This window comes from Sus scrofa, chromosome 8 (genome assembly GCF_000003025.6).
Source record: "Sus scrofa isolate TJ Tabasco breed Duroc chromosome 8, Sscrofa11.1, whole genome shotgun sequence".
Classification (NCBI taxonomy): domain Eukaryota; kingdom Metazoa; phylum Chordata; class Mammalia; order Artiodactyla; family Suidae; genus Sus; species Sus scrofa.
In genome coordinates, this window is record NC_010450.4 from 48,139,901 (window position 1) to 48,159,798 (window position 19,898).

At 36.6% G+C, this 19,898-nt stretch overlaps 1 protein-coding gene across 1 annotated transcript in view; it reads left to right on the forward strand.

Moving 5' to 3' along the window:
* LOC110262100 (rap guanine nucleotide exchange factor 6-like) overlaps nt 1-19,898 on the forward strand; it is a 147,444-nt gene that overhangs the window by 118,330 nt on the left and 9,216 nt on the right. The window contains exons 5-6 of the mRNA XM_021101306.1: nt 16,670-16,745; nt 19,012-19,179. Of these exons, the coding sequence (XP_020956965.1) occupies nt 16,670-16,745; nt 19,012-19,179 (244 nt within the window). The remainder of the gene's footprint in view (nt 1-16,669; nt 16,746-19,011; nt 19,180-19,898) is intronic.

The window sequence follows — 19,898 nt, forward strand, 5'->3', positions numbered from 1 at the left end:
ATCTGTAACCCCTTCATGTCCTACCTGAAGGTGACACAAATCCAGGTAGTCCCATGACACACACACATGTAAGGTAAACACATATAGTAACGATGTTAAGGAAGGAGTTCCAAAGAAGGCAAATTTTGAAACAAATATGAGTTTGGTTTGACCAGAGTTGATGATATTGAAGGGAGAGTTATGGTTGCACCTGATGTAAGTATATCCTGTGTTAACTTTGAAATAGAGTAGATGTCTAAATTAAAGGAACAGAGTAAAATATGTTAAAAGATAGAACAGGATAGACTACAACACTCCCCGTTTGGGTATTAGCTGTGCTTTCTGCTTCCATGGAAGGCATCTTCATCTTAGAAAGCTAAAGGGATTTTAGCATCTTTTGGACCTCCCCCCCCCCCGCCCCTTAAGCCATGTTCCCACGTGATGCCTGATGCACAGAGTAGTACTGTTCTCTAGAGAGGGAGCTCAGTGGCTGAGTTGGGAATTTGGTTGCTATAACTACAGCTTTGCAGGTGAGCTGTACCTGTAAGTCAGACTTTCGTCTTTTGTCGTCCTTGGAACACTGGCGTTGGTAGTGTCCTTACAAGGTAAGTAGCCTTCGAGGAAGGTCTCTGGTATGTTGGTGTGTAGAGTTGATGTGGTAAGCACAGGTCTCTGATGCTTGAAGTCTTCAGTCAGGGAATTTGCTAACTATGCCCTTGTGTAAATGAGTGTGTGAGTTCACCTTCAAAGTCCATATTTGCAGAGATGGTCTGATTTTTCTTGCAGAAGTGAATATTACATTTCATAAAGGTTTTATGGGTCCAATGTAAGTGTGTAAATGAAATACAGTATAGTTTTTCTCTGTGCAATGTTGGGATTGATGAGTGTAAAGTAACTCTGAACCCTTGTTTGTGCAGTTATTTTGGGAAAGGCTTGGTTTGGAGGGATGTGTGGATTACTCTTTCACCTGTATGAATTCAAAGTGTCTTAAAATACATAGCAACTAAATTTGTTTTTGTTTAAAGAAGTATACTTTCAGTATTGGGAACACTAACAGAAAATGGTAAGAGTAAGGCTATTACTAAGAGAGAGATTGCTATATGAAGCAAATTATACTTGGTGAAATTGGAATGTCTTTATTAAAATAAAATTTCCAATTAATTATACTTCTGGGACCCTCTTTTATTTTACTATGAGTTACATTATATATAAATTATATTATGTATATAAATATGTATATTATATATAAATTATACACAACAAATATATAAAATTTATATCATAAATTATAGTTTATACATTAATTATAAATATATAATTTAACTCAGTAAAATACATGTTATGATTATAAAATTGCATCTATAATATGTAAGTATATATTAAATAAAATCATATTTGAATGTTATTCTGTGCTGTGTACCCCCACTTTATTTTCTAGATATACTGAAATTATTTAAAAGTAGTTCAAGAATTAAGAAATAGTTGAAATAGACTATGCTGTAGGTGCAGCCCTAAAAAAAAGAAAAAAGAAATAGTTGAAATAAAGTAGTAAAATAATAGCTTAGACATGTTATCACTGCCTTTTTAAAGTTAGAATTTAAATAAATGTGGGTTTAAAAGCTTTCTGCTTAATTTTATTACTGATTAGAATATTGAACTGCAAGTTCTAAATATTAAAAAAATATTTCTTTAGATCTTTTAGTACACATTTATGGATTTACTAATGTTAAATATTTTTTCAATTAAATATAAAATATAACTTCTGGTATTGAATGTACATGTGTAGTAGAGCTACATAAACATTAAATAACTAGAAGTTCTTAGTTCTTTTATCTACAATTTTTTTTTTGAGTCAGATATTTAAGGATATGTTTTACTTTGTCTTTTTTGATGTCTTAATTTACATTTTATAACTATAAACAGCTTAGTGTGTCAGTTTCATTAAGATAACTGTTTTTACTTAAAACATTTTCAGATAATTTTAAAAATAAGGGCAGTGGTGGGAGTTCCCTTGGCACAGTGGAAATGAATCCAACCAGGAACCATGAGGTTGTGGGTTTGATCCCTGGCCTTGCTCATTGGGTTAAAGATCTAATGTTTCTGTGAGCTGTGGGCTGGGTCACAGACAAGGCTCTTATCTGGTGTTGCTGTGCCTGTGGCATAGGCCAGCAGCTGTTGCTCTGGTTAGACCCGTAGCCTGGGAAATTCCATATGCTGCAGGTGCGGCACTAAAAAGTAAAAAAAAAAAAAAAAAAAAAAAAAAAAAAGGGCAATGGTCCAAATCTGTTCAACACTTTCCTATATTTTATTATTATTTTTTTGGTTCATTAGGGTGCATTTAGAAAACCACTATTAAGTATTCATACTTAATTCAGTTTTATGAATAGCAAGACTATTTTTATTTTATCAGTCTAAATGACATCCAGGATGTGCGTGTATGTATATATATTATATATAATATATATGTCAGAAATTTTCTGCTGCCATTGTAGTTTATTTAGTCTAAAATTATAATTAATTGTTACTCAGAATCTTGAGAACATTTCAGTTTACCACTTTGTCATTTGATTTTGTATTTTAACTTATATAATTTTGGGAACACAGCCTGAAGTTATCTGTGAAGAGAGTTTTCCAGGTTTTATAATCTTTATCTTATTCAAGTGAACTTAAAAAAATTGAGGTATTATTGACATATATTAAGTAAACTCTTATATGTTAATTTTATGTATAGTTAATTTATATAGTTAATTATATGTAGTTCATGTGTATATATTTAGTTTTGCATATATAGTTAGTTTTGTTCATGGAAGCATCATTGTGGCTAAGGTAAAGGTTTTTTGATTATCTATGTCAGAGTATAAAGTAATTATAGTCCTTCTAGTACATGGAGAAGAGCTGCCCATAACGACTTAAGCCCATGAAATATGTGTTCACTTTTCCAAGAATGTACTTGTGGGACAAAAAGTAGAAAAGACTTTGGATTAGAGTCTTTGTATTTGCAATAAAGATGATTAGGGGATAACATGAAAGGTAATTGACCAAGTGGAGGTTTCCAAATGGGGCTTATTATTGGAATTGCCTGCTCGGGATGGGTGCCCTACCGAGGCCCAGACCCTGGAGATGGTCTGTCGCTGCAATCTGGACTGGACCTTAACACCCCACTTTGCAGGGCTTACAAGCAAGTGGTTAGTCAGATTTGAACTGTGCAGCTGGGCCAATGACTGTGAAACCAGGCTGTAGCCATTGAAAGTTTAAGGTCAATAGAAGGGGGGACTCTGGTGGTTCCAGACACTGGGACCCTGTCTCTGTGGCCTTGGTGTGCCGAGGCCCAGGGCCTGACGAGTGTTTTCATGGAAATGAAAGTTGATGGAGCACTGTGAGAGTAATTTAGGAGACTGGTTGATGGAATTGAGTGACTGAAGTTATAGAGAAGGGAGAAAATGGATTGAAAGATGCTTTGAATTTGCCTATCTGGCAGGGGAATGCTTTTGACAGCTCTCACCAAACCTAGAGGGATTGCCAGGGGTGGATGTCAGAGGGGAAATGGCTATTTTGATTTTAGGGCATGTGATGGGGTTCATGCTTTGACAGACAGGAGAACTACAGGAAGTAAGAGAAGATATAATCTGAATATTGAGTCACCTGAAGAGCTTTGGGGATCCGGTTGGGTGGGGGAGGGTGGAGTGGCAGGTAAATAGGGAGACTACAGTAGAGGCAAAAAAGAAATGCTTAAAAGATCAGAAGGCTATAGGCACAGACTTTGACAACTAAAGTTTTATTGCCCATTTCAGTGTAGAATTACCTTTTGTCTTATTTTAAGCAAGTCATGCAGTAAATTCAGTTCTTATGTAAAAGAGATGCCCGATTTCATAAATCCTATTGCATTTTGTGAGGTAGTATTTGTCTTTTATAAACAATTTGAAAATGGTGGTTTGGGTTGCTTCCAATTTTCAGCTTCTGTCAACATTCATGACCATCTTGTTTATGGGACATATGTTTTCATTATTTCTTGAATGAAGACCTGGGAGTGGAATTGCTGGGTTATGTGCTAAATGTATATTCATCGTTATAAGGAACTATCACACAGTTTTCCATAGTGGCTGTAACTTTTTGCATTCTCACTAGCAGTTTTTGAGCGTCCTGGTTGCTCCACATCTTCTTCAACATTTGATATTATCAACCTTTTTCATTTTAGCTACTCTAGCAGATGTGTGTTAGTAACCTCACTCTAGTTTTATTCTTTTCTTTTTTTGGGGGGAGGGTCTTTTTAGGGCCACACCAGTGGCATATGGAGGTTCCCAGGCTAGGGGTCAAATTGGAGCTGCAGCTGCTGCCCCAGACCACAGCAACACCAATGCAGGATCTGAGCCATGTCTACAACTTACACCACAGCTTACTGCAACATCAGATCCTTGACCTACTGAGTGAGTCCAGGGATTGAACCTGCATATACTCATGGATCCTAGTTGGGTTTGTTAACCTTTCACTCTAGTTTTATTATGTATTTCTCTGAAGGCTGGTGTTGACAATTTTTTTTAAATTATTTATTTTTATTTTTATTTTTATTTTTATGGCCACACCCACAGCATATGGAGGTTCCCAGGCTAGGGGTCTAACCGGAGTTACAGCTGCCTGTCTACAACAGAGCCACAGCAACACCAGATCTGAGCTGCGTCTGGGACCTGCACCAGAGCTCACTATACCACAGCTCATGGCAACGCCAGATCCCCAACCCACTGAGAGAGGCCAAGCATCAAACCCACAACCTGATGATTCCTAGTCGGACTCCTTTCCCATGCACCACAATGGAAACTTCTGTTGAGAACTTTTTAATATGTTTATTGACCATTCATGTACTTTCTTTGATGAAGTGTTAGTTAACCCATTGGAAATTTTTTTTTTTAAAAATTGGATTTTACCTTTAAAAAAAAAAATTGAATTGACTGTCTCATTTTTGAGTTGTGGTCTTTATGTATTCTGGGTACCATTCCTTCTTTGGATATATTTTGTAAAATTTTCTTCCAATCTTTAGCTTGCCTTTTTCTTAACTCTGCCTTTTAAAAGCAAAAACTTTCCACCTTAATAAGTACATTATGTCAGTGTTTTATAGTTTGTACTTTTGGTGTCCTGTTTAAGAAATCTTCTCTTAACTTGATGTCATAAAGATTTTCTCAAGTTCTTCTTTTGGAAATTTAATAGTCTTAGCTCTTCCTTTTAGGTCTGAAATACATTTTGATTTAATTTTTGTATATGGTATAAGGACTGAGGTTTGGTTTATGTTTTTCCATACAGATATTCAGTTGTTTCAGAATCATTTATTGAAAAGGATATGTTTTTTTAATCCATTACTGGCACATTTGTTACAAATTAATGGACCATATTTTTTCAGGTCTGTTTCTGGACTCTTTCTTTTGTTCTATTGATCTATATATCAATTCTTTTACACTGTCATTTGTGTAGTGTTATAGTAATTTTTGAAATCATGTAGTATAAATCCCTAACATTGTTCTTTATCAAAATTATTTTAGCTCTTTGCCTCTTCTGTATCTTTGCCTTTCCATATATAATTCTAAAATCAGCTTGTCAGTGTCAAATGCTTGTTAGGATTTGATTAGGATTGCACTGAATTGATAAATCAGTTTGGGAAGGTTTACTATCTTAACAATATGGAATCTTCTAAACCATGAACATGGTATATCTCATAGTTTATTTAGGTCTTCTGTTATTTCCTTTTGTAGGGTTAAGGACCCTTTTGTAGTTTTTAATGTCCAGGTCATGCACATACTTCACTAAATATATTCCTAGTATTTTATTTTTGATGATAATTGGTAAGTTTTTAACTATCTAAGTCTATAAGGGCAGATCTGAAACTGGTTAAACAATATTGCTAAGACTACTTATTGGTACAATTAGAAGGAACAATTATTTACAAAATAAAATTATTTAAAGTAAAACAGTTACTTACAAAATAAAACAATATGGCTTGTGAGAAATGTCTACATTTCATGTAGATGAATTAAATAGACATTTTATTACTTGATATCTTTGTAAGAAATTACATGTGTGTGGGTTTATGCTTTTCCTTTTTTTTAGAAATGTGTTCTTTTAACTTGTAAGAATTTATGAATGCAGTATTACTCAAGTGACATGAATTATCACTTTGGTCCTATCTTACAAAGACATACATGCTGTTTTAATTTCTTTTATGGCATATGCTGGATTTGGGGGAAGCTGGTTGTTGGGTTTTAGTGCCATTCATAGAAGCCTCTAAGGAATATCAAATGTTTAGTTGAATACCAAATTTGAGATTTTTGATTCTTAAGATCAGTTCAGGTTCTTACCGGTTAAGGGCCAATCTGAACCATTCATTTAAATTCATCTTCCATTTTCCTCATTAACACGTTACAATAGAACTGTTCAGGTATTTCTTACTGCGATTATTTTACCTCTAATGAGTTTTATAAAATTGGGTCATTTTAAAATGAGACCTTGGGGTTTCATTCATCTCTCACACGGCAAGCATTGCACAATGAAGTGGGGAGTGTTTGATAGGCATTTTGGATGAGACGTGTGTTTAGATGTTGAGGGGGAAGCTGTTATGGACCATAACTTTTATACAGACTGATCCGCTGCCATCTGCATACAGAGCCGTTTGATCAGCAGAGACCTGTCCGTGCCACTGAGTAGACTGGTAGCAGATCAGTTTAGCTGAGCTGTCCTCCAGCCCTTGGTCACGAGGACATAGACACCACCATCATTACACTCCTATCCTTTGCTGGTTAGATTGTGGCAAGAGGGGAAAACCGCTTGCTCTCTTCACCCATCCAGCTGAGGTAAGAGCCACCTTTTTTTCTCTTGAAGGGAAAAAGAACAGCAAAAGCAGCCTTTTTCCACTTTGCCCATGTTGTTTTGATTTAAATTTATGCTGGTCTTTTCCATGATAACCCTTCAAGCCAGGTAAACAGTTCAGCATCCCTTGGGTGGAGAGCCTTGCTGGGGTGAATTTTCGTAACAAAATTGCATTGCTGAGCACATCTCAGCATTTGACCTTGAAGACTCAGAGGCAAGCAGACACTGCAGATTTCCCTACTTGCCCTTGACTTGGGAGAGTGGATAATGAACTAATAGAAATTGATAAAGAGTGTCTGTCAAGCAGCTGCTGAGGTCAGGAGGCTGGTATGCGGAAACAGTGCCCGTAGGACAGGCAAAACTCAGCCGCAGCCAGGAGGGGCGGGTGGGTCTCCGGAGCAGGAAATGGGCCAGGAGGAATGTGGACTCCCTGCGAAGCTGGAGAGAAAGCACTGGGGATGGATGGGGAGTGCTCCTGGCTGCAGAGGCCCAGCTCCTGCAGGAGGCAGCGCCCTTGCTGTTGCTGCTTCAGAGGTATTGAAGACAGTGCGGGTTAGATTTTTCCTAAGGGGTTAAAATGCTAATAGCATAAATATCAGATGCTCAGTACCTCTGTAGTTAGACCACAGGCTACTGAGGGTTGAGCAGAGTGGGGAGAACACAGCCTGGAGGCCTTTGCTTGTCATCTTCCTCTTGAGCTCTATTTTTATAAGCAGAGGTTAAATGTGCAGATTCCCTGAGCAGAGGGACGAACCCCTGTGCATCTGTGCAGGGTGATGATGGTTAGAATATTCCTAAATGAGCCTGAAAAGAAGCTGTATGTTTAGTTTTCACGAACAGTTACTTCGGAAATAGGAGCCTGTTCAAGGCCACACTTTAGGAACAGTTTATATGAGTCACACACACAATTTATATTCATATTTACAATTCACACACACACAATTTATATGCCTTCTTGTTTTGAATAGCTGTTACTTTTTTTTTTTTTGCTTGTCTGTTAATGAGTGAGGACAGACTATTTTTTAAAAGAGTAAATGCATTTTTATGATGTCTTTTAATTTTTATTTATTCTTTATTTTTTTATGATGTCTTTCAAACTTTCCTCTTCTCTTAAAATTTATTCCTGTGTAGTCTACTGATTTTTGAGAATGGAATTGATGGCATCAGCAGTTACTTGTTAGATTTTTTTTTCTTGATGTTAATTGCTATTCTGCTCTCTAAAGACAATGTTATGTGAATATTTTCATAAGTCCTAAATTAATAAATTGGCTTTTGTTTAGAGGCATCAGTCCAGTCATCTGCTTAGATTTTTTAAGGAGGAAAGTACATTTTAGTAAATGCTTCCATTTTCAAGAAATGAAGATATGAAAAATTAGTATCTCGGAATATTACATTTTTCATCATTTGGTAAATTAGGATTTTCCACCAGTATAATTTCAGTTGGATAGCTGTATATTCCCTTCACTGGTTAGAGCCTGACATGGAAAAGTTTACATTCCAATATTGAGGAGTTGCATTCCACTGGGCAGTTCTGACCTACAACAGGAATGTGGAGGCCCATCCCAAGGGCAAGTTTAGGGACACTGACAGAAGAGGCTTCTGTGCTCAGCGACTGCCTTTCCTGGAAACTCATGCTGGTAGAAAGTACCCTCAACTCAGCTTGGATGGGGAAAATGTGGTCCCAGAAATACAGGACAGAATGGCCTAATCTCAGAAAGAGCCTTCAACTCCCTGTCCGCTGAATCACAGCCTGTGGACATTTATGAGAACTAGGTAAGATTTCATATCTGCAGATATCTGTGCTTTCCTGCTGTGAGCCTTGAACTTGAAAGAAAGTTTATCAGGCTATTAAAGTCTTCCTCTCTTTTACATTATATAGAAAATAATTACTTTTAGCCACTTCTTTGCATATTTTTGGTACTGTCAGGTCGTTCCATTTTACACCTGTAAAAATACAGAATTTAGCTTATTTCAACTTTAGGAACAATTTGTAATTTTTAATTTGTTCTGCACAAAAACTTAATGGGAATGAAAATCTGGATTGTTAAACTCTTCGTGGAGCAGCCATTCCTAAATTAGTTTTATTGAGGAAATAGGAGCATTTAGGAATAATCTGCTTGTTATGCTATAGGTGGTCTTTTCATTAATTGTTTGCTATGTTTATTTGTCTCCTTTGTTGTTGTTGTTGTTGATCCAGAGTAAGCCTGCATCACTTTTAGTTGTCATCTTTGGTTATTTAGTGTAAGGTTGTAAGGACATTCTGAAGTTACATTGAGGTTTCTAGTTGAAATCCAAGTGATGCAATGTATTTTTATAGCACAATTTAGGAAGACTTAAATAGACAATAGTAATGAAATGTTCATACTGTATAGAATCAGAAACCTATCAGCATTCTATTTCTCCCTCTTTCTAACTTTATGGCCTTTTTTGAGAAGCTGGTGTCAAGTATAGAAAGGCTAACAGGATTTTAAATATTCAGACCAAGCCTTGTTGATAACTGTTACCTACATCTTTTTTGGGAAAGATAGTTGTTATATGTATGTATTAATATTTGTGTCTTATACACAGATGTGTGTGTACATAGACTGAAATTACCACAAGACGGGGATAACTGAAACAAAATTTAAATTCAATGTTAAAAAATAAGCTATGTCACTTTAAAAATTAAGGCACTTAAATGTTAAAAATATCTCTGTTTATCTTGGTATGTAGTGTTACGAGTGCCATTTCAAAGGCGCAGATGTGCCAGTAGTGGAAGTTCTGGTAGCAGCTTCCTGAAGAGGTTTGGTTTTTATAGATTTGATGTTCAAATCTTTGACTCTTCTAGGTCATCCTCAAGCTCTTGCTGGTCATTTGTAATTTTGCTGAATTTGAACTGCCTTTTCAATTACAAAAGCTGATCTGTCTCTTTCACTGAACCAGCTAGTGAGTGAGCCTAGCCAGCCTCTGCGAATCCAGCTCTCAGCAAAGCTCTGCTCTCCTCCTGTCATTGGGTTTGTGCTTTGTGGGTAATTGTGCACGAGAGCAGCGTTCCTGCAGAGCACTGGGAATTGCTCTTCATACGTGTCAAGCTGACCGGTGGCTGGAGTTTTATGTTACTGATTGTGGAAAAGGGCTATAGAGGGAAGAAAGAGACACAGTGAGGCCACTGTAGGATCTCAGAACCCCGTGTTGTGGAGTCTGATGGTGGCTCCTGACATCTCATTGAACCTGCCCTCCAGTTACGAAATGAAAATTGAACTGAAGGGACCGTTCTCAGGGGAAGAGTAGGATGGTAGTAATACATATAATCACTAAATAGAAATGTTTGAGGACCTTTGACATAGCACATCGAACTATGGCATGCTTTCAGGTGTGAAGCTGAAGAAAAAAATGCCAAGAGACCTGCACTATATGATTTTCTAGGTTTTTTCCCAGCTTTGACATTCAAAAAAGTCATTTTGTTTTTGAGATGCCTTGTGGGAAGCAAATATGATATTCTTTTTATTAAACTCCTGGTGCTTACTATTTTGCCTGTTATCACAACTTCCTGTATCCTCATCTTCCATAGAATGCAAACTATTTCAGGTCAGGGGCTATATTTAGTGAGTTTCCTGTAAACTCTATATTGATTACACAGTTTATATGGATTCTGTAGTGTCTGTCCAGTGAGATTTGGAAGAGGAATAGGAAGCAGATTGTACGTGTGTGCATCTCTCTCTCCATATATATGTGGAGGTGGAGGTGAGGGTCAGGGAGGGGGAGCCTCTAATTTATGGCTAGGAATAAAAATGGGATAATGCTGAGTAAAGGAAATGTAGGTATAATTGACTCTTCAAAACAGATTTAAAATATTTCATTAACATTTTTTAACATCTTTTCATAACTTTCCAGTTCTTTTCACTGATGACCTCTGTCACTTCATTGCTAAATTGAGTGTAGAAAAGAGATTGGTTCCAAGTTAACCAGTGGTAGAGTTCAGTCATCAAACTTAACTCTTCCTTCGTCCCTAAGGTTGGCTGTGGTTTGATTAAAGTGGAGTTATTACTTTTTATTATTCAAGTCCGTAATTTGGTCAAAAAACTCAAAGCCATTAAAACAAACAAAAATCCTCTTGATAAGGTTCTGTAATAATACTTTTTAAAAGTTTTGGATATGCATATGTGTGTTTATGTAACATAAAGTATACAGTTTAAACCATTTAAAGTGTATGATTCAATGTTATTAATAACAGTGACACTGTTGTGCAACCATTACCACTACCTGCTTCCAACACTTATGTCCCATAGCTCCAGACAGAGACCTTGTGACCATTAGTCATTACACTAACCCCTGGAAACCCCAGATCTGCTTTCTGTCTTTGTGAATTTGCCTGTTCTAGGTATTTCATTAAGTGGGATCTTACAGTATTTGTCATTTTGTGATTGGCTATTGCACATAGCATAATGCTTTCAGGGCTCATCCATGTTATAGCACATATCAGAATGTCAGTCCTTTCTATAGCTGAATAATATTCCATTGAACGTATCACATTTTGTTTATCCATTCATCTCTTGATGGACACTTGTGTTTGCATCTTTTGGCTATTGCAGATAATACTGCAGTGAACACTGGTATACAAGTATATTTGGGTCCAGGTTTTCAATACTTTTGTGTATGGATCCAGGAGTGGAATCACTGGTCCTATATTACTTCTATGTTTAACTTTTTGAGGAAGTGCCAAACTGTTTCCCATAATGACAGCACCATTTTAAGTTCCCTTCAGCAAAATATAAGGGTTCCAAGTTCTCTCGATCCTTTTTAACACTTCTTTTTTTTTTTTTTTTGGCTTTTTAGGCCCACACCTTCCCCATATGGAGGTTCCCAGGATAGGGGTCAAATCAGAGCTGTAGCTGCCAGCCTACACCACAGCCATAGCAACTTGGGATCTGAGCTGCATCTGTGACCTATACCACAGCTCATGACAATGACAGATCCCCAATGCACTGAGCAAGGCCAGGGATCAAACCCACATCCTCATGGATGCTAGTCTGATTTGTTTCTGTTGAGCCACAGTGGGAATTCCCTGGGGGGGGTTGTCTTTTTGTTGTTGAGTTTTTAGTTCCTTATGTATCCTGGATATCAAACCCCTCTGAGATATTTGATTTCCAAATATTTTCTCCTATTCTGTAGACTGTCATTTCAGTTTGTTGATAGTGTCCTTTGATGCACCAAAGTTTTAAATTTATTTTAAGTTTTAAATTTAAGTTCAGTTTACTTTTCCTTTTGTTGCTTGTGCTTTTGGTGTCATATCTGGGTCCATCATCAAATCCAAGATAATGAAGAATTATCCCTGGGTTTTTTGTTTGTTTGTTTTTTGTTTTTTTTTTCCTAAGAATTTTATGGTTTTGGCTTATTTATTTAGTCAGCAATATATTTTGTTAATTTTTGTAGATAGCGAGAGGTAGGGGGTCCAACTTCATTCTTTTTCATGTGGAATTAGTTGTCTTAGCACATTTTCTAGAGATTGTTCTCTCATTGGGTGAACTTGACACCTTTGTCAAAATTCAGTTAGCAATAAATGTGGGTTTATTTCTGGGTTCTCAGTTTTATTTCACTGGTCTGTATATGTCTGTCCGTATGCTGATACCACACTGGTTTGATTAATATAGCTTTGTAGCAAGGTTTTGAAATTAAAAGCATGAGTCCTCTGACTTCCCCACCCCCACCCCCTAAGATCGTTTTGGCTAAATTCTATACGAATGGGAAGATCGGTTTTTCCATTTCTGCAAAAGACATTTTGGAGGGGTTTTTGATAGGGAGTGCTTTGAATCTACAGATTACTGTGTGCTTTAAAGTTAACCAAGTTCTTCTTTAATCTGTATCATTTCTAAATTTTCTTAAATCATGATTTTTAGAAAGTTAAGTGATACCAACTTTCAGCTGCTATTAATAAGGCTGAATGGAGGGTTCTTTTAATTTTTGCCTCTGGTTTTACAGAAAGCCCTTTGGATTCCCTCAGTTTTTTGGTTGGAAACTTTTTAGCTCTGTGTTTTTCCCCTTAGAGAGTTTTCCAGTGCTCTATGATAGATTTATGTGGTTTTCTATGAGGTTATATATAGTTGTTTTCATCTTTCATGTCTTTCTAGTGTGTCCATCCTTTTGAGGTGTATCTTTTGTTTATTATTTGTTGTTTATTATGTTAGCAATTTACTGTGATAGGGCCTTGAAAGACTTGATTTTCATTTCACTTTTAAAAACATGGGAACCCTTTGTTGTTGAATATCAAATCATATCACATACTCTATGCACTTGATCACTTTTCACAGAATATTTCTTTGTGCAGATTGAGTCCTCAAGGCTTTTTTTACACACTTTATAAAATGTCTTATACTTTATTTTTATTGGCTTTGTTTTGGGCCTTACTGCCTAAACATCTCTGTGTCACTGCAAACTTGAAGATTTTTCTCTATTTCTTTCTACTAAATCATCTGAAATATTTTTTTAAAAATTGATCTTAATATTGCCTGTGGGGGATCTTATCTCCTATACGTCTCTATCCTGTTTCCTTTTTTATGTCTATACTTAAATTTTCCAGGACTATACTTTTAAAATTGTTTATTTATATAGAATCTGGTCAAAGGTTTTTGAAAACTTAGTAAATAATGATGTTTACTTTTATTTATGTATTTATTGTTTCAAAGAATTGGATAGTCAGAAGCAAATGTAGGGGGTTCCTGTTGTGGCTCAGTGGGTTAAGAATCTGACATAGTGTTGTGAGGATGCAGGTTTAATCCCTGGCCTCACTCAGTGGGTTAAGGATCTGGCATTGCCTCAAGCTATGGTGTAGGATGCAGATGCCTCTTGGATCAAGCTTGCCACTCGGATCAGACATTGCTGTGGCTGTGGCATAGGCCAGCAGTTGCAGCTCTGATTTGACCCCTGGCCTGGGAACTTCCATATGCTGTGGGTGTGGCCATAAAAAGAAAAAAAGGGGAAGAAAATGTGTTTTTGCTGACTTAATGAATTTTTGGTTGACATTTTTTCATTATTCCCTGTCCCTTTCTACCTTGTGGCCTCTGGTTTGTAGCCTAAGAGTAAGTCTCCTCTGTGGCCCAGCCAAGAGGCCTTGTCATTAGGCCCAGCAGGTGCATTCATGACCTTTGCTTCGGCTCACCCCTCTTTGCCTTTTCTCTTCAATGTAGTCAAAGATTTCATCTGATGAGCGTCTGTTATTTCTCTTGTGATTCACATCTTTGTGACGGTCAGTGGAACTTGAGTCTTTTGTGGCTTCAAAGAGAGTTTCTTGAAATTCTAGTGCAGCTCGTTTCATAGAAAACTGAGATTTTTTTTTGTAGCACATCTTAGGGAGTGCAGACTTTTCATCCCTAAAGTGATAATGTTAGTGCTATTAAATATGCGAAAACCTTCTTAGCCATAAATTTCTGTTGAACGAATGGCTAATTGGTGAGAGAATTTACGGCCTTAATTCTGAAGTAGAGAGTAGTTGGTGCAAGAATTAGGAGTAAAATATATAAATGCCATATAGTTTATTCACATGGCCGTTACTCCTTTTGTTGCTGAAATTTGTAAGCAATTCAGTTCTTGCAGGTTTTAATTTTTTATTAAGTGTTATATGAGAGTTCCCGTCGTGGCGCAGTGGTTAACGAATCCGACTAGGAACCATGAGGTTGCGGGTTCGGTCCCTGCCCTTGCTTAGTGGGTTAACAATCCGGCGTTGCTGTGAGCTATGGTGGAGGTTGCAGATGTGGCTCGGATCCTGCGTTGCTGTGGCCCTGGCGTAGGCCGGTGGCTGCAGCTCCGATTCGACCCCTAGCCTGGGAACCTCCATATGCCGTGGGAGCGGCCCAAGAAATAGCAAAAAAAAAAAAAAAGTGTTATATGAACATTGTATGCATTAAAACATTTGATTTTTTTTCTACATGAAATTTTAGAAAAGGAAAACCACTTGATCATAATGTTTGTAAAAGTTATCTCATTCTATAATTAAATAAATATACAAAAAACTTAGAGTCACATGACTTTCTTTAGATTTTAATATTACTTTATTTAGTAGTAACCCTTAAACATACAGTGTATGTTTTTACCTAGTCCTATAACAGGATTAAATGTGCAGTGATGGCATGAAACCTGCTTGCTATGTGTTTTCCTAATACACTGAGATTATTTCTTTATAGTGTATCATTAAATTTTAAGCTTTATAAAAAATAAAATCGCAGTGAGGTAGTTTCAGAAACCAAAAGCACACTTTATATGTGTGTGGGAGATTTTCTCTAATTTTAGTGGTACTTAATTGTAAACTAAAAAGAAAAATAATATTTAAAGTTAGGTCATTTTAATTGCATGTGAAAATAATGTGACAAAGAAATAGGATTGTTGTATTTTTCTTGGCAAATGTTTTTCCATCAAAAAGAAAAAAGCACTTTAAAGAGTTCTCGCTGTGGTGCAATGGGATCAGTGGTATCTCTGAAGCATGAAGTATGCAGACTCTATCCCCAGCCTGGCACAATGAGTTGAAGGATCCTGCATTACTGCAGCTGTGGTGTAGGTCGCAACTGTGGTCCTGATCTGATCCAAGGCCTGGGGATTCCATATGCTGTGGGGCAGCAAAAAAAGAAAAAAAGAGCAGAAAGAAAAAAGCACCTTAATATGTATGCTTGTGAGAAGATATATGTATAAACGAATATATGAGTTTTTACAGGATTTTTCAGATACTCCAAGTGTGGTTCTTTTTGACTTTCATAGAAGAAGAATTTGGGAGCAGGAGATGATCTAAGTGATGGCCTGGTCTAAGCTGCTACCCTTGTCAATGCATACAGTTTAGAATGTGCAGATGGTTGGTTTGCTGGAGGTCAGATATTGATATATAGTTGAGAATGTTGACTTTTCTGTTTTTTTCATCTTACATACCTGAAGTTGGTTCTAACGTGTGAGACATTGTGCACTACTGCGACTCAAAGAGCCTTATGAAAGGAAAAACAATCTCCATAGGCATCACTCGAATGTCTGATTGACTTGGGAAAAAATGCTTGATCAAACGGTTCTTTGGAAAAGTTTTTTTTTTTTCCCCTAATTTTTTTCTCCATGAGAGGTTATTAAAAATGGCTACTGAAAAGTTGCCTGGCGGGAAGGAAGGATTTGGGGCATAGTGAATGGCTGGAGTAGGTGGTAAGTCAGTAGAACAAGTCATGACTACTTAGCTATAGTTGGCCTGGAGCTATGTCAGAGAGACCAAGTCTGCTCTCCTGTTAGGAGGAAACTTCCACAGGTAGGACAAAGGGGCCCCGACAGAGTTGACCATGTGGGTTTTCAGAGGAAAGGGGCTTTGCGAATACATGTCCACTTAACATCACTTTCTAGCTAAATGTCCTGCATTGACTATCTTTCCCCGAAAACTATTTAGAGTAAGTTGATTTGAATATTTAGAAAAATAAATATATTTTTAGGTGAAAGACATGTTTAACATAAGCAAGTTAGGTTATAGAAGAAAATTATTTGTGTTTTATCCTTTCTTTGGTTATTTTCGTAGTTTGCCATTGGCTCAATTCCTATCTCAGAATATTCTAAATCTTCACCCAACTTGGAGTGATTTTAAACAGCCTAACACAGAACACATTCATTGTAATTCTTCATTACTTGTTATGCATTCAAAAGCATGATATTGGAATTTTCCAGAAAAAAAAGTCTGACATTTAAGAATTTGAGTGATTCCTTGTCATTTTGTGTAAATAATAGTTTGAGATAGTTTCTCTTTCTTCAATGTACATTTTCTGTAGTTGTTTTGTTTTTTATTTTTATTCATCTGCAGGGTTAGCCTAAATTCACCATGTATGTTTCTTAATACTTTTTTTTTTCTTTCTAGTTTTGGCAAGCGTTCTGCAGGAAGCTTTAGGCGTGGCTGTGAATGCATTGTTTTAGAGCCTTCTGAAATGATTGTGGTAAGAATACTTCTGAGAAGACATTTTTTTCCCCTAGAAAAGATATGAAATAACTACTACTAATAGTGTCTGATGTATTTTATAACTTTAGAAATATTTATTCCATAACTTTTTGAGTTTGAGTTCATAGTCACAATACTATAATTTTTCACAGGATTCAGTTGAATGAAGAAAAAATGTTTAAAGGGGCAAGTACCTAAATGTTCAGTGCTTGAATTTTATAAACCAATCTATGATAATGCCATTTAATTGAAATTTGAGGGGAATCTTGGAAGTGCAGGATTTCAGCTCTTCACAAATTGACTGGAATGAGTGAGGTGCTTTAAATGAGTCACAGTGATATGTAGTCAGGCAGTAATTAACACAAGGAAATCACTTCCCTTCCTTTAACTGATTGAAAGAAATCTGGTTGATTCTTACGGTGGTTAAACACTGGAGATTTTTATCTCTCTTTTAAACTGAATTGTGTGATTTAGAAAATATATTGGAATAAAACATATGCAAAAAATATAACATTAAAATTAATTTTAGCAACATAGTTATTTTATTGATGCTTTTAAAACAAATCCTGTCACATTCTTATATAAAAGTGATTTTAAGGTAGGGCAGTATATATCCCTTTAAGAAAATCAACACCAGGCAACTATAGGAAGAAAATTTCCAGTTGAATTAGTATGAAATCCATTCGCTAATTTTTTTTTGGGGGGCAAAGCTTTTAAATTATACGATGTAAAAAAGAAAAACCAGCCACAGAGATAAGATTGGAGGGAGTGCCCAGTAGAGACAGTCAGTTGAGTTGATATGCATATTATTTCCCACCCAGCCTCTGGGAAGGGAAACTTGGTGAATAAACCATGGCCTAAAATAGATGATGGTGGAAGCTTTTTATTCAAAATTATTGGGTCAGTGACTATGTCTTATTTTCAGAGGAGTGGTAGGTTTTTTCCCCAGATTGGAGAGGAATTTTTGAGAAATGGGAACTTCCTCATCAAAGCTAGTGAAAACTTTTGGTAAAATTTCTCAAAATTGACTCAAGTGAGAAAGTGGAGAGGTGTGAGTAAAGATTTAGGATTGGAAAAATGTAGGCAGAGACATTGGACTTTCCAGCCACAAGTCTTGAGGAGCCTTTTAGATATTTCCCTGAGGTCTTGGTTTTTGTCACTGCTATTTTGTGTTTCTCATTTTTAATGCTTCAAAATTCCTTGAGGGGAGTTCCCGTCGTGGCGCATTGGTTAAGGAATCCGACTGGGAACCATGAGGTTGTGGGTTCGATCCCTGCCCTTGCTCAGTGGGTTAAGGATCGATCTGGTGTTGCCGTGAGCTGTGGTGTAGGTTGCAGACGCGGCTCGGATCCCGCATTGCTGTGGCTCTGGTGTAGGCTGGCAGCTACAGCTCCAATTAGACCCCTAACCTGGGAACCTCCCATATGCCGCGGGAGTGGCCCAAGAAATGGCAAAAAGACAAAAACAAACAAAAAACAATAAAGTGAATCAGTAGTCAAAAAATTAAAAAAAAAAATTCCTTGAGGATTTTATGCTGGCCCATATTATACTATGTTTGCCAGTGTGAAAGCAGTCTTAGAATCTAAATATGCCTCTCTTTGAGCAATCTCATTTTCATTACGTAGGAATGGTGAGGATTAACCGAACGTAACTTTTATTGTTAGTCCATTCATCACTTTCTAAATGTTTCAAATGAGGAAATTACTTTTTGAAACTACTATTTATAAAATAAAGAAACTGAATCCATAGAATGAAAGTAGGAAGAGAAACTCTTAGGTAATCCACCAAAATCATTCGGCTAGTATTCATGTTTGAGTCATTTGGGATTTGGGTTTTTTTTTTTTAAAAAACAAAACAAAACAAAACAGATTTACTCCATCTGAGTGTCTGTGCTTTAGTTAAGACAATGGGGCAGTTGCTTTCATAATGCGTGGTGATGTATCCTGTGAGATCTTTTCACTAATAAATCAGTACAAAGACTACTGAAAATATCCTTCCCTTTGAAACGACAGGAAATTCAAGAGTTACCCATATTGTCCTAAGTGGAACTGAAAATGCCTCTTTATGAAAGAAAAGTTACTCAAAACCAGTTAGTTCCAGAGAAGTTCAGAAACTCTTAAAGTCTGTCAAGCTAGGTTGTGTACAAATGCCTCTGCAAAATGAATGAATCTGGACTCTCTGTAAGTTTTATTCTGCTGCTAATCTTGATTCGGAATGATGGTATGTTTGAGGAAATGAAATTTTGGTTTTTTTTTTTTTTTTAGGTAGACTATATGGATGAAAATGAAGAATATTTTCAGCGTCAAGCTTCTCATCGACAGTCTCGAAGGAGATTTAGAAAAATCAACCAGAAAGGTGAAAGACAAACAATTATTGACACTGTGGATCCTTACCCTGTAGGCAAACCACCGCTGCCTAGAGGCTATCATACGGTAAGTTGTAGAAGGATAATATTTTGTTCTATTTTTAGTTTTTTTGTTGGAAGTTTTGTGAAAAGACAGTTAACTTTTCTATTTTTGATGAATGATTCTTTTCTATGTTATTCTTACCCAAAGTGCAGATTTTTCTGGAAACATACATAATGCGCATAGTTTTAAGGAGCATTGAAATATCAAAAGACATTGTTTAGCCTTTTTATTTCTTACAATGCTCTCTAAAGATCTGCTTTATGATCAGTACACTTGTGACTGGGGATATTTTTAGGTTCTTAAACGTAAAATTTTGCCGCCCTCCCCCCCCATTCCCAGTGACTGGTATCATACTGGTTTTTAATTCAAAAGGTAGATATATAAAAGTTACATATTCTGTTCATAGATTATCATACCATTGTGAGAATATTATCTGAGAATATTTGTTCATAATACTATGAGGTGAGAGCAGAATTTGAAATGACACTTCTTTAAATTCCAATGTAAATATGGTCTGAAGCATTTCTAGTGGGTTCAGAGATCCTCTTCACTGTTCTCACCCACTTGACTGTTATTTATTTTATAAACATTAGGTTCATAAACTACCTTTTAATATAGTACCAGACACAGATGCTGAGTGATGTGTGCAAGACCCCAGTGGAGTCAGTTTGGGAGTCTTGTTTTTCTTACTTCTTTCTCCCCGTGCAGCTGCTCTGCACATTTCTCCTACTGGCCCATCCCAA